Source organism: Rhizophagus irregularis, chromosome 19 (genome assembly GCF_026210795.1).
Source record: "Rhizophagus irregularis chromosome 19, complete sequence".
Lineage (NCBI taxonomy): Eukaryota > Fungi > Glomeromycota > Glomeromycetes > Glomerales > Glomeraceae > Rhizophagus > Rhizophagus irregularis.
The window spans coordinates 471026-496140 of record NC_089447.1 but is presented as its reverse complement, the minus strand read 5'-3'; the positions used below and the strand labels follow the sequence as shown (position 1 = coordinate 496140).

Sequence of the window (25115 nt, the reverse complement as noted above, 5' to 3'; positions counted from 1 at the left end):
AAAATATTAGTTAAATAATATATTAATTACACAATATTATAGATTGTATGTATTATAAGCCACAATGTGACTCATACATAATCTTAATTTTTTTTTAAATAATCTAAAAATTTTTGAATGTTACGCGTAATATGAATTGTAAAATATTATTTTTTTATGTGGTTTTAAAATGAGATATATTACGAAAAAATACTAGATTTTATAAAATCAATAAATTATGATCATAGATATTAGTCAAAATATTAGTTAAATAATATATTAATTACACAATATTATAGATTGTATGTATTATAAGCCACAATGTGACTCATACATAATCTTAATTTTTTTTTATGAGTCACTATGTATCAAGGGTTTTTACAAGTATATATATACCCTTAAATTTTTCTCAAGGGAAAATAAAAATCAAACAAACTTTTCAATTTTTTTCAAATATATATTTACAATCAAATTTTCAACCAATTTTTTTTTACAATCAAATTTACAATCAAATTTTCAACCAAATTTTTCAATTTGAATTTTCTCAAATATTACTAAAATCTAAAATGTCTTACCAAATGTGTGCAAATTTCATCAATACTCCTTTAAATACTATTCCTCTTGACAAATGTTTTCCATACCATCTTCAATCTGCTGAACCATTTACCTCTCAGTATTTATCAATATTCATTACTTACTTATACATTCTTTTTATATTTTTATTCATATATACAAATCTTCTCACCAATACACTCATTTTATTCTCAATATTGATAAAAACCATAATTAATACTTTCTTTTTCCTTTCCTTAAATCTCTCTCTCTCAAATCTCTCTCTTCTCCTCCAACAATTTCATCCATCAAATCTTCTATCAAATCTCTCTCCTTTTAAACATTTTCTTATTTCAAATCTTTTATTATTATCACAATATTCTCTTGCTATGTCAATTATTCTTTTATTTCTTGATTCTCTTCTTTATTTTCTTGATTTTCTTTATGAGTTAACTCATTCTATAATATTATTTCTTTTATCTTCACTTTCTTTTTACAAACATAAAATTGATTTGATAGTTGATTTAAAAAATACCCTTGAAAATTCCCAATAAATTAGACATTATTTAATTAAATAATTTTATATTACGTAGCTAGGTCCATGGCTTACCAAATATAGCATGGAGACGTAATCTTTACCCTTTGGTCAACTCGGGAATACTTGGCCATTCTTAGATAGATAATTTTTACAAGGGGATCGTTTGCATCGCCCTTAATTGGTGTCAGAGAGATCCTTTGTCTTGTAAAAATTTACCCTTTCTTGATCATTTGACCATTCTTAGATAGATAAATTTTACAAGGGGATCGTTTGCATCGCCCTTAATTGGTGTCAGAGAGATCCTTTGTCTTGTAAAAATTTACTCTTTCTTGGTCATTTGATCTATCTCATGTGATTTCATTCTTCACATGTGATACCCTTTATTTTATTCCTTTGTTGAGTTCTTTCCTTAATAACTTATCAACTCAACAATTATCCATCACCGTTGGTTCCACAATATCTGTGTCCAAGTTCAATTCTTGGAGGTGATTTTCTTACTAATTAGTTTTATATCTTCTTTTTTTCAGTTTTCCATTCTAAATAAATATTCAAAGAAAAGGTGAAGAGAAGAATTATAATTTTCGCAACCAGTGTGAAATCTGGTTCTGTCATTGATAGTAATGTGTTAAAAATCGATATGCGTAAAGTAAAGTTGGATTAATCAAAAAGCCGTTGATTTGGTAATAGACTGATAAAAGATAAAAAGGGAGAGAATTTCGTATTGGTATTGTTTTGGTTGAGATGGTATAAATGTATTTGTTATTTTGTTAATAATGGGATCTTGTTTTTGGTTCATTTGAGTTTGGGTTTGTTCGTATAATTGGAAATTTTGTTCCAAACTAGTAACGTTTATCTGGAGGTTGACGATGTTTTGTTTCGTATCTTTTCATTGATTATTGTTGTTTTTTATACAGTTTTTAAGTTCTTGATATTTTATAGCTAATGTTTTATACGTTGCCTCCACTTTTTTCTGAGTTCTAGTGATGAAATAGTTGATAATTCGTTTTTTTTTTATTGTATCCTTGACGGATGTTGATAGTTGTAGTCTTGTGTGTCGTCTTGAGAGAAAAAGATGAGAAAGGGGAAAGGGAAAGGGGATGAGAGAGAAGGAAGAGGAAGGGGAAAGAGCGAGGGAAAGCAAAACAACACCACACACATAACACACATGCACGCAACCGATTGATAATGTTTGATATTTGTTAAATGTTCTTCGTTATATAGATTGTTGTGAGGAAAATAAGTAGTCAATGTAGACGATGATGATAAGCCCAAGTCCACCCATGGCCTTAAAACAATGTAACTTTAAGCAAGCTATTGATGTGATTGATAAGAATTTTCGTAATTCCTTAGATAAACAAAAGCTAAAAAAAGAGCACTCCCACAGCAAAGACAAACTATCGACAAATCCTGCACAGGTAACTTCCATACGGTCTCTTGTATATTTTTACAGATGTTGGTTTTGATAAATCTTTCGTCACGTGATAGTATGTTGTTATGAGGAGAAGGAGTCGTAAAATGTTGGATGGATGCGTCGTAGAGTGTAATTTGAAGGATGGGAGATAGTTAAAAGAGCGTGAGTTTGCCTAATAAGAGAAAAACACGAAAAACACGAAATCTAAAGCAAACTTTTCCATTAAAGAAATGTCATAATAACCACAACAATATTGCACAACAAACAAAATCATATAAAAACCCCAACAGTATACATACGGTCACAACTACACTCTCCCCTAATCAAAGACAGAAACTATCTCACAACTTACGACATTTAGGCCTTATCGAGACAAAGACAAAAACACTCTACCATAAAAGTAGACACTGGAGTGAACATCCATATCAGAAAGGCTCTAGAATACAAGCACTTTATTTCTGGAACTATGAATTATGAACAATTTTCGGGAAAGTGTAGAAAAAGAAAGCTCACAATTGCAAAGGCACTCGACGTCATTTTTAAAGATGTTAACAGTAATAGGGATGAAAATTATATTAATTCTGTCGTCTTTGGTGTTGAAGAACTAAATAATTTTTTAGCTTTGGATCAACATAAAAGAAAAACATATATAGTATTATATGTATGGACGTTAAAATAAATAATACATTATTATTAGTGAAAGATCCATGTATAAAATTCCCTTACATTCTTATTCCGTTGCTCAGTTTGATCTTTAAGTACAAGTTTAATGAATGTTTTAAAGAACTTAACCACTTAATCTTGGTGTATTGAATAATTTTACTAAGAAGCTACTCGGGTCGAGCATGAAACCTGATACAGCATCCGCGTAGTCACGCGTTCCTCGTGGTTAAATCTAAAAAAAAATATATTAATTATCATCGACATATCTTATCAATAATAGACTTTTTTACTTAATTTATTAACTTACAAACAAATGCTGTAATATATGTTAGCGTATACCAGTGAGAATTTATTAAATAAAGCACATAAAAATATTCGAATTTAAAATAATAATGATATTTTTAATTCATTTGAATTATTAATAGTTAATGTTTTTATAATATAGGTTTTAAAATATGAGAGAAATATATTTATCAACGCTCCTGTGATTTAGTACTATTTAGTAATGATCAGAGGGCGTTTTGCATGTTAAACGCCCTCTGATCATTGCTTTATACAGTATATATTATTTTAATTATACGAGTTAAGAAGGCTTTTGTTTGAAAAAACGAAAAAAAAATCAGCAATAAATTATTATTAAAAATAAGGATTGAAGATAAGATGCTTACCATAACACCACATCGTCAATCCGATCACTGATCTAGATTCAAGTCTAAAAAACAAAAAGGATGTTTCATTAATATCAAAAGGGATAAAATAATTTAATTTATTGAGCAACACAGATCATTTACGTAATAGATGACTTATTAAAACGCTGCGAAACATTTTTAATTAAGTAAATTAATAATAAAAAACGTTCGCAACAGTTTTTTTATTAAAACAGTTAAAGAACGTTGCGAAACGTTTTTAACATGTAATTTAGCAAATAAAAAAACGGTTCGCAACGTTTTTTAATTGTTTTAACAAAAAGCGTTGTGAAAACGTCTTTCATGATTGATTCAAAAAAAGCATTAAATCAAATCAAATTGAATTGAATCGATTTTATCATATTATAATTAAAATAAAATAATTAAGAAATGCCATGGAATGATTTGTTTTTCTTATTCCTTGATAGTGTAATATACAGAATATATATGAATATGAGATAAAAGCTACTGTTGAATTCGATAGGATATTATTAATAATTAAGAAAAATGATTTGAAGAATTTTACATTCTAGTTGTTTATAGTATATTATAATGTAGAGAAGAATTCGATTGAAATGAATAATAAAAATGTATACGGAATAATTTATTATAATATATTACTAATTTATCTTGATGATAATATACATTGGATATTATTAAATAATAATGAATATGAGTGGAAATAATTCAATAGAAATTATTAATAGTGGATATGAAGAATTAGATGGAAATTAATAGAAATTTTCTGAAAATATATTAGGAAAATAATGGAAAAAATTGGTACAACTGGAATTTTTTTTCCGTTTAAATCCGTGGAAATCCGTGGAATTCTAAATAATTCCGTCATTTTCCAATTAATCTGCGACAAAAACACATGGTATTGTCTATTTGTAAACTTAATTTAGTTAATTTATTTGTTTTTTGTTTATATAAAACTGTATATTAATAACTTATTTTTTACTACTATATTAACAATGGATATGACATTATTAACAAATATAAAGGCATACTTAATGATGAAAGAATAAAAAGATATGTGGATTATATTTATTTGTATTATTTACTTGAATATTAAATATATTATTAGATTTGATGAATTAATTTGGCATAAAATGGATTGATTTTAGCTTTTCTAAATTATTTATTCAAAATATTTTACTAACTTTTTTATTTAATTAAAATATATCACCGAGTTTTGTTTTTTTTTAATTATTATTAGGTAATGATATGCAGAATAAATCCATTTATAAATTATTTAATAATATAATGGTGAATTACTGACAAATTTATTAAAATAAAAATTCAATTTTAAAAAATAAGATAAAAGTATTTTAGCAAAAAATAAGATATATATAAAGGTAATTAAATATGAATTATTTATTATTTTCTAATTATAATTATTGAATAAATAACTTTGGAATTTGATTTAATTTTTATTTCTAATTACATTTATTTTTTTTATATATTGAGAATATGTAAACTCTATTATATTATAAATTTTATTTTAAGTGAAATACTTAGTGCTAAAGAAGAGGATGAATAGTTATTAAATTGTTATTAAATTGTTAATTTAATTTTTAATAATAATGTTATATTGATTATATATTTCATTTATATCTTAGTAATTAATTGGAAATGATAATGAGAATTACTTAATATTTATTTTATTATACATTTATATATATCAAATTAAGAATATATGGAATTTGTTGAAATATGTATGCTTCAAAGACATCGATTCTATTTTAAAGGAACGCTTAATTGTCACTTCAGAGAGCACAAATCAAATGAAACAGGCGCTATTATACCAGCGAACATTAATTACAATGGATCTATCTAATATTTATTAATACTCATTTAATACCATGCATCACTGACAAAAATATCCGGGTCTAATTTGATTTACTAAATTTAAAACATTATTTAGATCCAGGTCCCATCAATATTAGAAAAATTTAAATTTAAATTTAGTTTATAATTTTTTAGAAATATTACATATTCTATATATTAAGACGGGTATTTTTATAAGGGTACGCTTGAAATAATATTTGTATATATTGTATAACATTTATTATTTTTTTTTTGCCTCCGCCAAGTTATTAAATTCTTGAATTATATAATGTCATAATGTATTCCGTCATTTCCGTGGTATCCACTTTAAAATTTACGAGTGATTTGGCTAATTTGAAAATGATCTTGATACCGCTTAGAAAGGTGATTAACAAATTAATCTTGGTACAAAACAATGTTTTTTTTTTACAATTCGGCAACAAAATCTCGAATATCTAGTAATATTAATTTTGTTTGTTTTGTATTCTTTTTATCTTTAATTTAAGATCAATTATACAGAATTCAATATAAAAAATGATCCCTAATATGAACTTATTTTCCATAATTTCTATAGATCCAGAATATTTCCATTTTTGCATAATATACAGTCGATATCTAGCATCAAGAGGCCTTAATTTATTATAATCCATTAATACATCCCAATGTTATAATTTATCATAATGCATGTGGTGAAATCACGCATCCTTTGAACTTGCTTCTCAATTTATCAATTATTAAAGACAATAACCTACCTCACATTCAGTCTCTAATATTATGAAAAATTATTAATTATTCAGTTTTTAAATAAAAAATACCTTCAGTAAATTATTTGACACCCACATCCGGAAATTTTTTTTAGACATGATCGCATAACCTTGCAGTGGAGGTATATGTGTACGAAATTTTTACAATTACTTACAAAACTAACACAAAATTAAGCAAAAAATTTCCTGTTTAAGCAGATGATGCTAATATATTAACCGGAATAACAAATATTTTTGGACGCACGGACCCCGTCTCCGATGAAATAATTGATTTCGGTTCTGACCATAAAAATTTTAAATATACCTTTTAACTCGTGCTGATAGACCTTTTATCCATATTTTTAAATAATCATCGTCCCGTCCGCGAATTTCTAAAACAATAATATAATAATCGCATGATCTTAGCGAATAGTATATCAATGAGATGCAAAGCATCTCATAGTCTCATTTTGAAAAACACAACGCAAGTTCCATATATCTTTGTGAAATTTGTGCTGCGCCTCAACCACACTAAATGACCACTTTTTTTTTCGAATTTTTAAATACGAATTTATACACTATACATGTAGCCGAAACTTGCCGAAAACATGGCTGGATCGGAAAGTTTCGCATCCGCTGAAACTTGAGATCAATGTCCGAAACTAGTGTTGGCCAGAATCATATATCACGTGACATCAGATAAAGTTTAGCCACCAGGAAAGATTGCTACACAAAAAAATTTTCATGCCTGCGATTAGAGTTATGACCTGTCATCCGTCACATCCGTCATCTATCAGATGAGGCAGATGTCTGTCAGAACCGATCTGACAGATCAGATGACAGCGGATGAAGCAGGTGATCTGAATCATCCGAACCTGCAGAAATTCCATGGAATTTCACAGCGTTCGGTACTGTGGATTTTGAATCCTAAATGCTGCAATTCCACCATTAATTTTTGAAAAATAATTAATGATTTTTAATTAAGTATAATTTTTAAATTTGTTATTAATGAAAAGCAATTTTTTTTGTTATTTTTTAATTGATTCCGGCAAATATCTACAAGTCTAACCCACAAAAAAAAAACAAAAAATAGAATGTTAATAAATGTTTTAAACTAAAAAAAAAACCACAAAAACATACCATCCCAAAGTCATTACATATAAAAAAAAAGAGTTTTTTTTAAAAAAATTTCAAAAATCTGAACGATGAAACAAATCATCCGGTCAGATCTACCTGTGATGGAATTATTTTGTGTTACATTAATGTTACACAAAATTTATAATGCGGTCAGAAATTTCGGCCCAACTTTCGACTTGAGTTTCGCTTTAGAATGATTAGCCGAAGGAAATTATTCCGAAATTGCCGAGTTTCGGCAACATGTACAGTATATTATACACATTGAGAAATAAAGGGAGGCGAGAAAAAATTTAAATTTGATATTCGAAAAGAACAATTAGAAAAGCTTTATTCGTTATTATTCACGATACGAGTAATTCAACGGGTTATATTTTGAGGACCGACCAAAAACAATTTCTTTAATATAATTTAATTAATTGAACATTTTAATAAAAGTAAAATTACTTTCCTTTTTTCAAGAACTTATAAAGTATCAATGCCCAATTTAATCATCAATTTCTAAAGTTTGAGACGAATTAATTCTTTCCCAAAATTCTTCCAAATATCTTCTAAAAACGTCGGTAATAGAATTATTTACAGGAGCGTGATCGTAATATATATTCTTAAATATTCTAAACCATTCCTTCACCTCATTCTTATTTATTTTGATCACCTTATTATTTTTTCTTCTATGTTTCTGAGTAATTTTATTAATTTTATACTCTGGTCTATTGCATTCATAACTAATATCATAAAGCAATTTGCTATTTAATTCTAAATTAAAAATAATTGGTAATCCTATTTCAAAAAATGGTTTAATTATCTCTTCATCGTTGGATAATTTCAAATATGGTAAATAATTTGCTTTAAATGGAATTCTGTCATTGCAAAATTCTAAATAAATAGAACAAATTGAATTATATGCTTGTGAAGTAAGATGTTCCGGAACGTCTAATTCAGGATTTTCATTTAATTTTAAATCTATCCAAATTCTTGATTCTAAAATATCATCAAAACATAGTTGCGTAATTCTAGAATTTGGACCATATTTTTTAAGTACCCAATAATAAAAATTTGAATGAACCGACAATGATCTCATTTTTGATGATGTAAGTGAATTGGAGTCATATTTAAACCCAACGTTATAATGATTTAATGCGTCTTCTAAAGCTTCTTCTGGTTGATCAATTCTATTAATCAAGAATTCCAATAAATCAAATTTTCTATGATTTCTTTCGGGTTTTATGGCTTGGATGAGGCAAGATCGAGAAATAGTGGATTTTGATTCATTACGAATTTTTTGAAACGAACTTATCAAAAGATCGCCCATTTCATTTAATCTATGTTCGAATAAATGAAACGCTTCTTCCATAACAATTTCAGTTAATTGGAATCCGAGATCAAGGAGTTGTCTTAAACGAGTTACAATGGAATTAACGTCAGGAATTACCCAACTATTGGGTGGAGTAGGAGGGAATAAAGTTAAAAGAGCGCCTTGCATCACGAGTTCGTTGACATCACTACAAACTTCGCGATAGCCAATTTTCTTCCATAAATTTACTAAATCAGGATGTATCAATATCGCTCTAGCCACGACATTAAGTTGACGACTATTTTCATAGCCATCCTTCGGAGGATAATCTTCATGAGCTCTCGCTTGCATTAATTGAATATATTCTATGGTATCTTCGAAAATAGGTTTAGGACGAGGGGGGAAAGGTACAAACTTTTTATTTAAAATCAAATCTTCAATATTATTAAGATTTTGAAGAAGTTTTTGAGGAGCATCATTAATGACAAGAGGACCAGCCGATAGAAAATGAAATAATTCCATATCATTCCCTTTCATCACAAGATCATGATCACTTAAAGTATTATATCCTTCAGTGATTAGTTTAGTAAAAATTGGTAAAGGTAGATTACTAGCCCAAGGACAACGTAACTTCTTTTGAAAAGCACGAATTCTATCAAAATCAATTTGATTTACATTATGTTGGATCTTAAGTTCTATAAGTTTTTCATCATATGACCCAAAATGCATTAATAGACGTTGTACAAAATATCTAGAAATCATGGCATTTCTTGCGAGCAATGCCTGAACAACGTCAAGCTTTAAAAAATCATTTCCAAGCCTAACGCCATGAAACAAAGCGTGGGATCGACCATATTTATATATTAACCATTCCCCACGAACATGAGGATCTTGCGAGACAGCATACCATTTGCGATCTGTAAGAATAAGTGAAATAGGTGTATCTATAAATTTAAATATTTCACTTCTAATTTCATGAAGTAGAGACTCCATAGCAAAAAAGGGAAAACATTTCCCACATTTCACCCTAAAATGATTATTTATTGGATTCATTAGGTCATACACAAAATTATTTGTGCGGCTGTGCTATGTGCTACAATCAATTTATACTAGGTAATATGCATGTGCAACGCCAAATTGCTGCCCCTGCCTCATCAAATTTAGGAAAATTATGAATGAAAAATTGCCATATGGGTAACACTGCCTGACTTGTTAGAAGAACTTGGAATTTTGGTGACACAAAAAAAAAACCGCACAAATATTTTTTATTATTTTTGGCAAATTATTCATTTTCTGTGTTTCATCCTTTGATATTTTTACCAAAAGCAGCTATGCATAAAATTTTAATTTAAAAATATTTTTTTTAAAAATAATAAACAATTGGTTTGACGATAGCGATGTCATAATTATAATAGAATTTTTGAATTTTGTAACAACAATAGAATTAATTTATAATGGTAGATCAACCCATGTTCATACGCTACTGGTAGTGGCATTACGTAGCCATAAAGAAATATATGATACTTTAATATAATTTAAGTTAAGGGGTGTGTTTAATCTTTCATGTTTTTTTCTAAATTATAAATGTTTTGTTTACATTTACATTTGAAGTAACATCATTAAAAAGTTCTAAACAAGGGTGAAGTTGTATTAATATTTTACACAAAATTAATTCTCACGATAATGGAAATGATTCAAAGAATAATACAGTTCTAGAAATTACAATGTAACAACAAAAATATCAAATAAAAGTTTCTTAAAGGGATTTTATATTTTATTTAGGATTTAGTAGTTGGAGATTCATGGTGATATTAAGCAAGACTGCAAGAAGGATGGATAAAAATATTTAAATATATAAATGGGAAAAGTAAGGTCGATATATCTTTTTTTCTTTTATTCGTTCGAATCTTTTTCTAAATGATTGTTCCTTCATGGAATAGTTTACCATAAAAGTAAATCTTCCGGTTTGCCTATAGAATATTCTTAAAAAAATAAATAAATAAATAAAATTAGTAATTTTTTAAAAACTTTAATTATTTCTCTTATTTGTATTCGTTTATATAAACTTTCGGATCACAACTTATCCCTAGAAGCGAAAAAAGGGGGGAATCGATCGGCTACTAAAGAATTTAATAATTTATTATCGGACCGAAGTCATAGATTCGGTCAGATTAATCATGTGATCTTACTTGTTCCATCTGGTATATAATTTCGGAGGTTTAAATTAAATTAATTTAGATATTTTAGATATTAGTACGGAATTATAATTTATACTTACTTGTATACATATATATATTTTATACCGTATATAATTCCATATTTTACTAAATTAAGTACGATAATAAGCTAGTTATTTCTCATAAGCTATACATTTTTCCCTTTATTTCCTTTATTAAAGTTCATTGTGACACATTTGATCTTCGAAGAAGAAAATCAATAAAAATCTTATTATCTTTTCCACGGTGACTTCATATTAATATAAAAAGAATTTTTAATACGATTCTGGCAGTTCATTTTTTTTTATGAGTGAAACAACAATTATTGCCCATTCATCCAATTTATAAATCTCTTTATTATTACCTTTATCTTGTAATCCTGCATGTAGTAGATGATCAATAAAAAGATATTAATATATAAAAGCTCGTGATAAAAATAATGAAAATATTATTACGCCAAAATAACGCCGACCTCCTTAAAAAAGAATGACAAAGATAGTGTGACATGAGTGATAACAAAAAATTTCGTTTCGTGAAATTCAAAATTGGCTTATTATTACATAGTTATACTTATTAGGCACGTAATCACGAAGTTAATATGGAAAGATGTTGAATGATTGAATGTCATTATACGATGCAGTGGCACATGACAATAATCATTATTGAATAACGAAGTGGTTATATTCCTAGTAGCCTTACGTGATCATGATAAATTAATCAATTTTGCTCATATTCGGCATGTTACATCATTTATTGCCGAATATCTCCAGCAATAAATGACGTAACATGCTGAAATTATTTCCATCATGATTTTATGATTACGATCGTGCCAATGCATTTTTCATATAATGTATTAATATTAATATTCTACCGAAATTTTGATTTTTTCAAAAAATTTTATTTTAAACTTTTTAAAAATAAATGCTCACTTGTTTCTAAAGAAAACATCAACTATTGTCAATCCAGTTGCAACAATAATACAACGTTTGCTAATTACTACGAAATAACGAAACGCCATTATCTCCACAACAAAAATTAAGCCTTGAAGTCTATATAAAGCTTTATTTACAGTATAAGGAACGGATGAGATTATAATAATTAAAATCTATGGTATCTTCGTAGGTCTAGAACGGGTAGAAGAGGTACGAATTTTTATAATTAAGATTTTGCGGAAAGTTTTTGAAAATAATTATTATTACTAAAACCAGCTGATAATATTTCCTCTAATCACGAAATTTTCATTAATTATTAAGCCCTGCATTCGTAAAAATTGGTGAAGATAAATTGCTAGCCTAACGAAAGCTTAATTTTTTTTTGAAAAAAACGAAATCAACTGATTGACGTTAGGTATGGGCTTAATTATGTGGATATCAATGATTTACACAATGATCGTGAAATAGATGATTTACAAAGCCTGTAGAATATCTGTCAGTACTTTGTAAAATGGCAGGCGAACATCGTCTAATTTGGCGGTCGAGTAGATCACCGTGGAAACCGCTGTCTGGGGGGCTTTTGGGTCTATTGTAAGGAGATTAAAATTACCGATTAATTTTATTCATTAAATCTTTGATTTGTGGCTAACAACTGAAGCAACAGTTGACATATTTTATTCTTTTTACTTTTCCCTTTGCCCCATTTTTTTTTTAATTTAATAGTAAAATAAAGTAAGCCATCTTTTATAATTTTTCGAGAAACTGCATGGAACTTGTTTGTAATGCTGTTACGTTTACTTACAAATTTTACTGATTATGATAAAATATTTTTTTTATGATCTTAGAAAGACGAAATAAAAACCAAAGAAGCTATTCCTTATTCAAAGAAAAAGTAAGTTTTTTTTATAATTATACTTTTGATTGTTAAAAAATTTATTTTGATAAATTAAATGTTTTTTTACTTAGACAAACTACGATCATAATTTTAATCACGGGACTTTGCATATGGCAAGTCTGATCAAGTCTCTGCCGTTGTATCATTATACAACGCTCCTTCTATGTTCAAACAATGAAATGCTCCCTACATAATAGTTCTAGTTAATTGAAATCCAAGTTGATATAAACGATCAAATACAGAATTTACGTCAGGAATTACCGAATTAGTTGGTAGATCAGGAAGAAATAAAATCAAAAGGCATCTTGCATAGCGAGATCGTTTACATCACTTCAAATTTCGAAATCAGATGTACGATATGGCTCTAACCACGACATTAAATTGACGACTATTTTTATAACCATCCTTTATAGATCTTCGTGAATTGATTTAGGACGAGGTGGAAGAGGTACAAATTTTTTTAAAATTATTTTTTGAGGATCATTAATAAAGGACTGCTTGATAGAACATGAAATAATTCTATATTATTTCCTTTAACATAAGAGTTGACTAAGTAATTCTAGGTAATTCTAGGTAATAATGAAGGAAGAGGTGAAGGAGTTAAGAGATATAGTAGGGAAAGTAAAGTTTGAAATAAATGAATGAAGTATGGTGTAGGAGAGAAATATTTTATATTTTAAAATTCATAGAAACTGAAATAATTTAATAATTAATAAATGGATAAACGCACCATAATGTACTGTTTACATTATAATTTCATCTGTTCCTTGTGAAATACGTAAATAAAGCTTTATATAAAAGCTTTCTTCAAGGTTTAATTTTTGTTGTGGAGATAATGATGTTTCGTTATTTCGTGTATTTATATCAAATTGCTCAGTATTCAATAAATCTTCAACTATTGAATTTGGTAAATATTGATAAAAATATTCATGATCGTAATTAAAATTATATCAGGATCATACAATCAGAATTTTCTTGATTAAATTTTATAAGATATTAAGAAGTAATAATTAAAAGTTGCATAATTGTTGCGACTGGATTAATAACAGTAGCTGCTAGCGAAGTAAACAAATTGCTTTTTTGATATATAATTGTATAAAAGAATAATCTTTATTCAATAATTTAATGAAAAGAGTGAAAAGAAAAGGTGATAAAATTTTGAAAAAAAAATTATAATTTAGGTTTTATATGATATGATAAAACTTCGTAGATCGCCGTCGCATCACAACCTTTTCACTTATCATTTTCTATGAAAGAATTCTTCGTTAAAAAAAATTCTACGCCAAATCAGGCAAAGTCTGTGCAACGGTTTGAGGCTAAGAAAAAAACAAATCTAAGCTAAAATAGTCATGCGGTATTTTTTCCTATGATCACGTGATTCAATACCTCCCACCAACAAGTTGTGGGTGCAAATGATCGGTCAAATAATCTCGTATATGTAAAATTTTTTAAACTAAAATTTTAAATATTAATCATTTTATATATTGAACTCCTTGACTTAACATGAATATAATATAAATCAATAATTACAAAAAGTTTTAATATTCAGTTTTTATTCAGAATCAACATCCATTCTTTTATCATTAATACATTTCCAAATTTGGTCACAATCAAATGTCAATAAATGTAATACAACGCCATTCTTAACTTTTTAAGGCCAATTCATTCATTTTGATTGTGTTGTCATTGCATTTTTTTTTTCCATATATGCAGGATCTGAAACTAACATAAAAAAAGGTCACGTTTAAGTTTGCGAAGAATTCCATGTACCTTTTTTTTTATTTAATAACTCTGTAAAGGCGTAAACTAAGCTAAAAATAGTCAATATCTTTGTTGTCAAAATACGATCCCTTTAATTAAGTAACTGACGTTGCAAAATTGTTGTAATTGGATTAAAACATATTGCTTCTTTGATGTACAGTATAATTGAATATCAGTAATATCAGTAATGGAATTTTTTATAATTTTGGTTTATATGAATATTTAAAACTATGTTAACTAAGTTTTTTTTTTTATGTCTTTATAGAGTTACTAAATAAAAAGAAGGTATAAACAAATGATTATAATAGCATTTAATGGAAATATATGATTCGTCAGTTTATCATCACTTGCGTAATTATTTTTGATTTGCAAAGTTTGATCGTAGAAAAATTTTTTTTTTTTTAGCCAAGGCCAATATCCAAAGACCTATAAAAATAGGGTTATGTGTGACATTTATGATATTGACGAGCCAATAACAATTAAGAAAAAATAATTTTGAATAATAAATTAATAAATAAGGCTTTAATAATTATAAAATACTATTTTAAATATTATTTTAAAGTTAAAAAGCTCTATTAAAAAGTAAAATTGCTTAGAACATTTTACTTAAACTGGATAGCTTGCTTTTTTTTATACATTTGAGGAATTTCATTCACTATTTTACCCTATTTGGGTTAAATGGACATTAAAAAAATTACCGATGATCGTTTACTCCGGACATTTTTACTTATAAAATGGAAAGTTACTTTCTCTCTCTTTCTTTTCTTCGCGAAAATCAAATTAAAAGTATTTACAACGAATTAAATAATCCAAATATTCAAGTCGTAAATACCCTAATTTCCCTAATTTCACTTGATCTTACGGATGCTATTTCACAAGATCGGCAGTCTCGCGCTGATTGGCTAATTTATAAATACGGTCGTGCACACGCGGGGGACGTATACACCCTCCACATTTTAATTTCTTCAAAAATAACATCATAATTTTTTCATTTATATTATATTATAAAAATAAGTCCCTAAAGAAGCAACATGTTTATTTCACCAGCTACTGTTAATCCAGTCGCAACAATTATGCAACGTCAATTAATTATTAAGGGAAGGTTTTTTCATATTACACCAAAGGATAAAAATTTTTTTTTAATAACTTACAAAATTATTCAAGAAAATTCGAATTTTTTTAATGAAAATGATCCTGATTATAACCTTAATTACGATTATGAATTTTTATATTCATATTATACAACGAATTATTATGTCAGGTGTAAATTATTACCTGATTCAATAATTGAAGATTTATTGAATAATGAGAAGTTTGATATGAATACGCAAAATAACGAGATACCATTATCTCCACAACAAAAATTATGCCTTGAAGAAAGCTTGTATATTAAACTTTATTTACGTATTTCACAAGGAACGGATGAAATTATACTTATAACTTCGTAAATAGTAAGTTAAGACGGGATGGAAAAGGTGCAAACTTTTTTATTTATAATTAAGATATGTATTATTGAAATTTGATTAACAGAAAATAACGTAAAAAATCTTGTATTGAGGAATTTATTTTATCATAATTACTTGTGAAATTTGAATCTAATTTATTAATAAAATACTTTTAGGTTATTTAGCATATATATTGATTTATTTTAAGTGTTTATTTTATTATATTATAATATTTGAATGCAAAATTGATCAAATATTCGTGCCTCCAAAAGAAATTACCGTATTCCTCCAAACATAAGCAACCCTAAAAATGTTAGACTTTGACAATAAATGCGCTAATTTTTAGATGTCTATTAATGCATTTTAGATCTTACGATGCAAAACAACTTATAAAACTTAAGGTCCAACATAATGTCAATCAAATTGATTTTGATAGAATCCGTGTCCTTTCAAAAGGAATTACCGTATTCCTCCGAAAATAAGTAACCCCAAAAAATATGCAACTTAAAATCCAACATAATGTAAATCTGATAGGATTCGAACTTCAAAGTTCTATAAAATTTTATCATAAGATCCAAAGTGAAATTACTAGAAATCATCACATTTCTTGCGAGTAAAAGCTTAAACATCAACTGATAAAAAATCGAATCAAAGTCTAACAGCGTGAAATAAAGTGTGGTTCGACCACATTTACATATTAATATCCGCTACCACGGACATGAGGATCCTGTGAGATGGCGTTAAACAAAAATTTAAGCAAAACAATAATTATTCATATTATTAAAGATATGTATTGTATTAATATTTTATTCTACAACACTGTAGATGAGAACGTTGTATAAACCCAAATTTAAATTTCCTCAACTATTTAGAGAGACAACTTCAACAGGAATATGCTGCTTATCTATAAAATTTATGCCCATGTGCCATGGCCTTTTCCCTTTTTCTGATACAGACTTGGTCTTTACATAATCTTTTTTACGTTGTTCAGGCACCTCAACTTCAAATATTTCCTGAGAGGAAGTCATTTAGATCACAAAATTAACAATACTATAAATACTTTATATTTATAAAGAATTGATGCATAATATACGAAAGATGTACGACAGCCGTATTAGTTAGTATTTGGAAACATATTTAATTTATGATTTATAATTAATATCATTAATTATCTTATATTATTAAGAATTTATTACAACTTATGTTGGATGGAGACAAACAATTAAATTAAACAAAAATTCAACAAAATATATAAAATAATAAAAAATTCACAAAATCAAAATAAAAAACCTGAAAATAAAACTAATTAAAAAAAATTTTTTTTTTGGTTTTGAAAAAAAAATATTGAAACTAATAAAAAATAATAATCAATAAAAAAAAATTATTTTCAGTAACCAAACTTTTTCGGTCGTAGCAAAAAAAAAAAATGTCCAATTAAAATTTCACAGAACGTACACATGATCTGATGGCCAACCAAATTATTTTAATATAGATTGGCCGAAGACGTTTCACGCGTTTCCATGTTTGCACAATTTATACACTAAAAGGTGACAGTTTTTTTAGAGTTTATAAAGTAATACTTTTTGTATATAAAGTTATAGATTTAAATTTTAATTAGAAATTGATATTTAATTATAATTGTTAAAATATTATTTTCATATAAAATTGCAAAAATAATCTTCACTTGTTTCTAAAGTAATATGTTTACTTCATCAAGTGAAGGCTTTTTCATAGTACATCAAATAATAAATTTCTTAATAACTTAAAAATTCACGATCAGGATCATTACGAAAATCAGAAAATCAGAATTTTCTATCGTTTGGTTTACTATGTCTTTTAACAAGTAACTGACGTTGCTTGCTTATACGAATTACATAATCATAGATATATTTGTCATCAGTTTTCATTAAAATCCCATTGAAATTTCCAAATGTTAAAACTCTGCTGCTAAAACTAAAAAAGAAAACCGATCAAAAAAAATCCAAATATAATTAATCATATCGGTCATATGAATAAATGAATTCAAGTGCTACTATTTATTCTTTTTTTCCCATTTTTTAATACTAGTAAAACTAAAGTAAGCTATTTTTTATGAAAACAAATAAAAATATGCGAAAAAAATGCAACTTCTAGGAATTGTTTATAATGCTGTTACGTTTACTTAGAAATTTTAAAATTTTACTTATAATAAAATATTTTTTTTACACTCTTAAAGTGTCGAAAATAAAGACCAAAGAAGCTACTCCTTATTTAAATATTCAAATTTTTCTTTATAATTATACTTTAGATTATTAAAAATTTATTAAATGTTTTTTTATACAAGCACCTGACAGATCACCATTTTAATCACGGGACTTTGCATGTGCATCACTATATTATGTTTCACGATTTTTTTTTGTTGCACAACGCGGAAGGTCTTTCTAAGATATTGTCCAAAAAACTTTTATAATTATGATAAAAACTTAATCACGTGATGAAAGCTAGGGATTCTCCTGATTTAATGGAAATAGTGAAAGAAATTTACGAAAAAAAATATATAATTTGGGTTTTATATAAGATACGATAATAAACTTCGTCTTTGGCTATGCAATAATATTTGATCGCTGTCGCACAATTTACGTTTGATTCGTCTTTTTACGTTGTTTATCCTCAAACCCGTTTTTTGGGTTGCACAGACTTTGGCAACTTTTACCTGCATGTGATGTGAATTTTATTTGTCCAGAATTCTAGAATACTAGAAGATGCGATTCATAATTTCGTATACATCAGGAAATTTTTTTATATGTAAAAAATATGCAATAATTTGTGCATGAAAAAATTGATTTGCTCACCCTGAAAATGCACATTAATTGCATATTTAATATATATAATGTATTTTCCATACAATATATTGTAAAAAATGCGTTGATTTTTATATAAATTTGTACAAAGAATTATACATATAATATTGTTAATTATATTGCATAAATTTTGAGAAATTTAACTATTTGTGCTACCTGAGAATTTTGTGATGTATGCCAAATTTTTCTTGGCAATGACTTTAAAATAACATGAAAATAATATAAATAGAAATAAATGACTTATTATTAAGTTATTATTCGGAAGTAAATTAGCCCCTTTAATCTATTTCCAAATTTGATCACATTTCAATGTTAATAAATGTAACACAGCCCCATCTGTTTACCTTATTGGCTTTGAAAAAAATTTGGTGTAATAATTTTGATTGTTGTTATTCAAAAATGAATGATGATTAGTATTTGAATGCAAATGTTTACAAATAAAGGAATAAAAATAAATATTTGGTATAACAATTTCTTTTACTAGTATTTTTATTTACTGACTTTTAATAGTAATTATTTAACAAGAATGTATTCTATTGTTTTAAAAAGGAGAACCAGTTTTTATGCCGCATTATGTACGCATATCATACCTTAGATTACCATATTTAATTAAATTATATTTTTAGGAAACATTGACATTATAAAGTTTAATAAAAAATGATTTTCTATCTTATCAAAATTTTCATAACAAATGAAAGTAGATTCGTCATTTTTTTTCTAAAATTTTAGTTTTAATGACTAACAATTGGGCTAGTCCTTTTTTTATTACTTCCTCTCTTTTTATTGATTTATAAATGAGCTAGAATATGGTGATCTTATCTCTGTTTGATTACACTTTGAACAAATAGAAGACCGAATAAGAAGTATCATGTTACTCTATTACTTGTTTTTATAATCTATAAATAAAAAGAACATCTGGTGAATTAATGATGCAGCATATTCTAAGCTTAATATAACGAAGAAAAATAATCAAAGATCTACATTTGTTAAAAATTTTTCAATTTCGGAATCCAATCAAAATTTCCGTTTCCTAGTAATAAGTGAGTGTATCACCCATTATTCAGGGACACAATGGTCTATTTGGCGTTGGAAACCCAGTTTTTTCTTTCTTTTTTTTTTGTTGTATCACATTATGCATGACCTTAAATTCCGGGCTTTGTTTTTTTTTGTTGTTATCACGTTATGCATGAGACAGCAGGACCTTAAATTATTATTTTTTTTTGTTGTTATCACATTATGCATGACCTTAAATTATTTTTTTTTGTTGTTATCACAATATGCATGACCTTAAATTTATTATTATTATTTTTTTTTGTTGTTATCACGTTATGCATGACCTTAAATTCCGGCCTTTATCTTTTTTTTGTTGTTATCACATTATGCATGACCTTAAATTCCAGCCTTTATTTTTTTTTGTTGTATAACATTACGCATGACCTTAAATTCCAGCCTTGTATTTTTTTTTGTTGTATAACATTACACATGATCTTAAATTCCTTTTTTTTTTGTTGTATCACATCAAATTTTTCTTATAAAAACCCTCGAAAAATTTGATAAATTCACAAAATTTTTAAATCGATCTTTGAATTTACTTTTTATTCCAATACCACTCAAAACAATTTAATAAAAAAAGTAGAAACTTTAAGCTTCCTTTATATGAATATATTGAGGTTTAGGATCATCCATTCGTTCCTATAATATATTCGGGAACGACCTTCTACTCCCCCTTCCATTTATCCTTCAAAAATAAAATTACAAATTATTTTATTCTTAAATTTTTTATTCATAAAAATTCGTGCTTATCTTGATATAAAGATATTATATTAAAATTATTTTTCACCTTTATTGTTATTCAATACAATTCTTTTTATAACCAACGATAATCCTTCTCTCAAATAACCCCATTGTTAAATTTCATCCAACTTTATCAACGTTATTAACAATTTAAGAACCATTATGAATATGAATATTCAACCTAGCACGCAAAGTAACATACAAATGAATGAATGTAATTTTTTTCATTATGCACCAAATTATGATAAATTTTATCATATAACTTACAGAACTCTTTTACAAGGGTTTGACTCCTTTGATGATTACAATTATGATCATGGATTCTTTTATAATATTAACCCTATATCAAATTATTATGTCATGTGTAAAATACTTCCACATTCTTTGGTCGCAAATATGTTGAACAAGAAAATATATGGAATAGATATTGGCATAAATAACTTGAAACGAAAAGAATTATTATCTTTGAATCAAAGATTAGATTTGGAACAAGACTTGAAACGAATTCTTCCTTTTCATCTTACACAAAATCATACTTCTAATAAAGAAATAAGAATGAATTCTTCTTATGTGCATAATACACAAACAATTTCGATAACTGATAATCACACTAATTTTGATAATAGCTTTCCTCAACAAACTAGAGCTGGGTGTTTTACTAATAATGACATTAATCCACAACTTGTTTTAAATAATATTCCACAACAAATTCCTGAAGGAATTCGTTGTAATGAAAATACAAATAATGTACCGACAACACAAGCAGTTTCGATCGCTGATAGTCAAAACAATGGTTTTCCTCAACCAATCAATCCCCTTTCAAGTTCAACATCTGTGGTGTCACAAAATAGAGTTAATTATAACGTTACTAATTCACAACAACAAATTGATTTCAATAATATTTCACAGCACATTACTGATAGAGAAATGGGATCGAATTATTATGGAAATTTAAATTCATTTCATGGAAATATCGTGAATAATACACCCGTAACACAATCTGTTTTGACAACTGATATTAATCAAAACTATGGTAATTATATCCAAGATGTAAATGGCGCTAGAAACTTTGCTTACATACAGCAACAAGTTGATCTTAACAATAATTATAGAGACACAGATTTGCATAACGGAAATATTGGAAATAATGTAACGACAACGCAAACTAACGATCACCAAGATATAAATGATATTAACCAAGTTAATAATAATATCAACAATAATTATAGAGATACAGATTCACATAATGAAAATATTGAAAACAATGTAACGACAACGCAAGCTAATGGCTTGTTATGCGATCACCAAGATATGAATGATAATCAGCAAGATAATCACCAAGATAATCATATCAACAATAATTATAAGGACACAGATTTGCATAATAATAATATTGATGACAATGTAATGACAACGCAAACCAACGGCTTGATATGCGATCACGATGTAAATGATATTCACCAAGTTACTCGATTACAGCATGTTGATTCCCATCATATTCAACATCAACAATGAAAACGGTTTGACATACTTTTAAATTTAATTTTTATTTCTCGTTTACATTAGATAAAATTACGGACTTATAAAATGATTGAAGGACTAATCTATGTTAAAATTAACGAATATATTACAATAGATTATTTAATTTGGTTCAATTAAGGACTTTTTTTATTTTTTCTTTAATTTTATGATTTTTAATTTATGGAGTATTAACCTTATTATGAATATAAGTTCATTAAAATTAAAAAATTATGAATAATAAGGAAATAAGATGTTATTTAAAACAGCGGCTTTTTTCCGATGTATGATTGTTATGAATTACTAACTAGACACCTTTATTGTTCTTTCTAAAAATAAGAAAGGAAATTCAATTGTTGAAAATTTGTGATTCAAAGTTTCTCTACATAATTATAATGATTGTTTAATCAAAGTTCTATTTTATAAAATAGAGATTTTATGAACTTTGTGTTTCAATACATAATCGGCAAAATTGCAAGAAGTGACTAATAACAAATAATATTAAAAAGATATTTTTTTTTTTGTACTTTGTGATACTTCAATTAGCATTATTAATGACGTTAATTCCTATTGGTCGCCGCAGTATTTCTATAACTCGTGCTACGATCTTTACCTTACAGGCTAAAGGTATTAATAATACTGCGTCGTTTAAATCTTAGTACTACTATATAACTTCGCGAGAAATGATATCTCCTTCATAAAAGAATAAAATATATATTAATTGTCAAAAATGATCGTATTTGAGAGTTATTATGTAATTAAATTATTATTAAGTATCTTCTAGAAGTAAGGATTGTTATTAACATTAACTACTAACATATTATAAATCTTTTTATTCTTTTTTTTCCTATTTTAATAGTAAAAATATACTTGTAGGAATTGTTTGTAATGCTGTTACGTTTACTTACAAATTTTAAATTTTTAATATTTTTTTTACAATCTCAAAATGTCGAAAATAAAAACCAAAGAAGCCATTCCTTATTCAAAGAAAAGTAAGTTTTTCTTTACAATTATACTTTGGATTATTAAAAATTTATTAATGTTTTATTTATTTTTTTTTATACAAACTCATCATTTTAATCACGGGACTTTGCATGGCAAGTCACTCACTATATTATGTTTCACAATTTTTTTTGTTGCACAACGCGGAAAGGTCTTCCTGGATCGACAAAGATATCGTCCAAGAAACTCTTATAATTATGATAAAAGTTTAATCACGTAAGGAAGGTTAGGGATTCTCAAGCCTACTGTCAACATTGTCTACTAAACTTCATTTCATTAGGCATTTTTGTGAAAAACGAAATGTTATTAATAAACAAGATTGTTTGAATTGTTGACAGTATTTATATATATAATTTATATGATTTTATATTTATAATTAATTGAAGATAAAAATTGTATGAGGTATTATATAATAAAGGAATAATTGATCCGTAGCGGTTTTATCCGGTTTTTCATCCGGATTGAATTTCATTAAATTTCGCTGGTACTATGAGTTTGGCAAGAATTAGTATAAATTTTTAGGATAATAATACTTTAATGTTGGTTTAAATTATAGTCTGTTTAAGTCTGAAATTCATAATCTTTCTCAGCCATAATCGTCACATGAAAATATTCAAGTTTCATCCGGATCGAAGCACTAGTTGCATATGTTAGCTAATAGTAGAAAAGCCTATACGGAACCATAATATGGCTATCAAAGAAAATTTTGCCCTTAAATTTTATTACATGTGCAGTGATTGATATTAATCATGAGATCATAGTCACTTGAATTATTTAAAAATTGAAAAATTTACGGTATAAGAATGATGTAATAAGCATAAGAGTTGACCAAATAATTCTAGGTAATAATGAAGGAATAGGTGAAGGAGCTAAGAAAAAAATGAATGAAGTATGGTGTAGGAGAGAAATATTTTATATTTTGAAATTCATAGAAACTGAAATAATTTAATAATAATAAACGTGATAAACGCACCATAATGTACTATTTACATTATAATTTCATCCGTTCCTTGTGAAATAAGTAAATAAAGCTTTATATACAAGCCTTCTTCAAGGTTTAATTTTTGTTGTGGAGATAATGGTGTTTCGTTATTTCGTGTATTTATATCAAACTGCTCAGCATTCAATAAATCTTCAGAGTTAATAATTTACACCTGACATAATAATACTTCGTTGCATAATGTTGATAAAAAAATTCAAGATCGTAATTAAGATTATAATCGGAATCATTTTCATCAAATAATCGGAATTTTCTTGTATCATTTGGTGTACTATGAAAAAACCTTCCCTTAGTAATTAGAAAACGTTGTATAATTGTTGCGACTGGATTAATAACAGCAGCTGGTGAAGTAGACATATTGCTTCTTTAGGAGACTTAGTTTTATAATAAATGAATGTTAGTTTACTGCGTGGAACAGCGCATGTGCATGACCGTACTTATAAATTAGCCAATCAGCGCGAGACTGCGGATCTTGCGAGATAACATACCACTTTTTATTAGTTAGAGCGAGTGAAATTGGTGTATCTACAAATTTGAATATTTCGATTCTTAACTCGTTGTATAGTGGCTCCATTTTTTTTTTTGTGAATTTATTTTGATGAAGTTGAGACACTTTTATAATTATCCTCGGAAAGGAGCAGAGATCATCATTGTACAAATTTTTTAATATGTTCATTCAAAAGTCCCAAATAGGGGAACCAATAAGTTCATTCGGTGTGTGCAAATTTTTCCCCCAAATGTAAGCCATCCCCGCTATTACATTTTTCGATTTTAATTATTTAAATAGCTTTTAATTATTTCCCTTGAGGTTTAAGGCAAATTTTCTTCTTGTTAAATATATGTTAATATTAATCATTTTTGTATTGAACTTCTTAAGCTTTA

General features: G+C 26.9%; 5 protein-coding genes across 5 annotated transcripts; 2 read left to right on the top strand and 3 right to left on the bottom strand.

The window, feature by feature from the left end:
• Positions 1-7835: 7835 nt before the first annotated feature.
• On the bottom strand, positions 7836-9846 carry OCT59_010642 (uncharacterized protein). Its single transcript, XM_025329573.2, has one exon. The coding sequence runs from the start codon at positions 9821-9823 to the stop codon at positions 8024-8026; it is 1800 nt and encodes a 599-aa protein (XP_025166940.2). The 5' UTR covers positions 9824-9846; the 3' UTR covers positions 7836-8023.
• A 2605-nt stretch (positions 9847-12451) lies between these two features.
• On the bottom strand, positions 12452-13277 carry OCT59_010641 (uncharacterized protein; the record flags this gene model as incomplete). The annotated part of the gene is made up of 5 exons (XM_066136041.1): positions 12452-12564; positions 12781-12788; positions 13025-13059; positions 13135-13177; positions 13246-13277. The coding sequence occupies 5 exons, from the start codon at positions 13275-13277 to the stop codon at positions 12452-12454; spliced, it is 231 nt and encodes a 76-aa protein (XP_066000715.1).
• A 2388-nt stretch (positions 13278-15665) lies between these two features.
• OCT59_010640 (uncharacterized protein) lies at positions 15666-16082 on the top strand (the record flags this gene model as incomplete). Its single annotated transcript, XM_025328379.1, has 1 exon — positions 15666-16082. The coding sequence occupies one exon, from the start codon at positions 15666-15668 to the stop codon at positions 16080-16082; it is 417 nt and encodes a 138-aa protein (XP_025166939.1).
• A 4793-nt stretch (positions 16083-20875) lies between these two features.
• On the top strand, positions 20876-22228 carry OCT59_010639 (uncharacterized protein; the record flags this gene model as incomplete). Its single annotated transcript, XM_025330887.2, has 1 exon — positions 20876-22228. One exon carries the CDS (start codon positions 20876-20878, stop codon positions 22226-22228), a length of 1353 nt encoding a protein of 450 aa, XP_025166938.1.
• Positions 22229-24154: 1926 nt separating this feature from the next.
• OCT59_010638 (uncharacterized protein) lies at positions 24155-24811 on the bottom strand. Its single transcript, XM_066136040.1, has 2 exons — positions 24722-24811; positions 24155-24607 (listed from the first exon to the last, which is right to left on the bottom strand). The coding sequence occupies exon 2, from the start codon at positions 24588-24590 to the stop codon at positions 24357-24359; it is 234 nt and encodes a 77-aa protein (XP_066000714.1). The 5' UTR covers positions 24591-24607; positions 24722-24811; the 3' UTR covers positions 24155-24356.
• Between the last annotated feature and the right edge of the window lie 304 nt (positions 24812-25115).

Coding starts and splice junctions, on each gene's coding strand:
- OCT59_010638 (XM_066136040.1), bottom strand. CDS start 24,590: ATGTCTACTTCACCAGCTGCTGTTATTAATCCAGTCGCAACAATTATA.
- OCT59_010642 (XM_025329573.2), bottom strand. CDS start 9,823: ATGGAGTCTCTACTTCATGAAATTAGAAGTGAAATATTTAAATTTATA.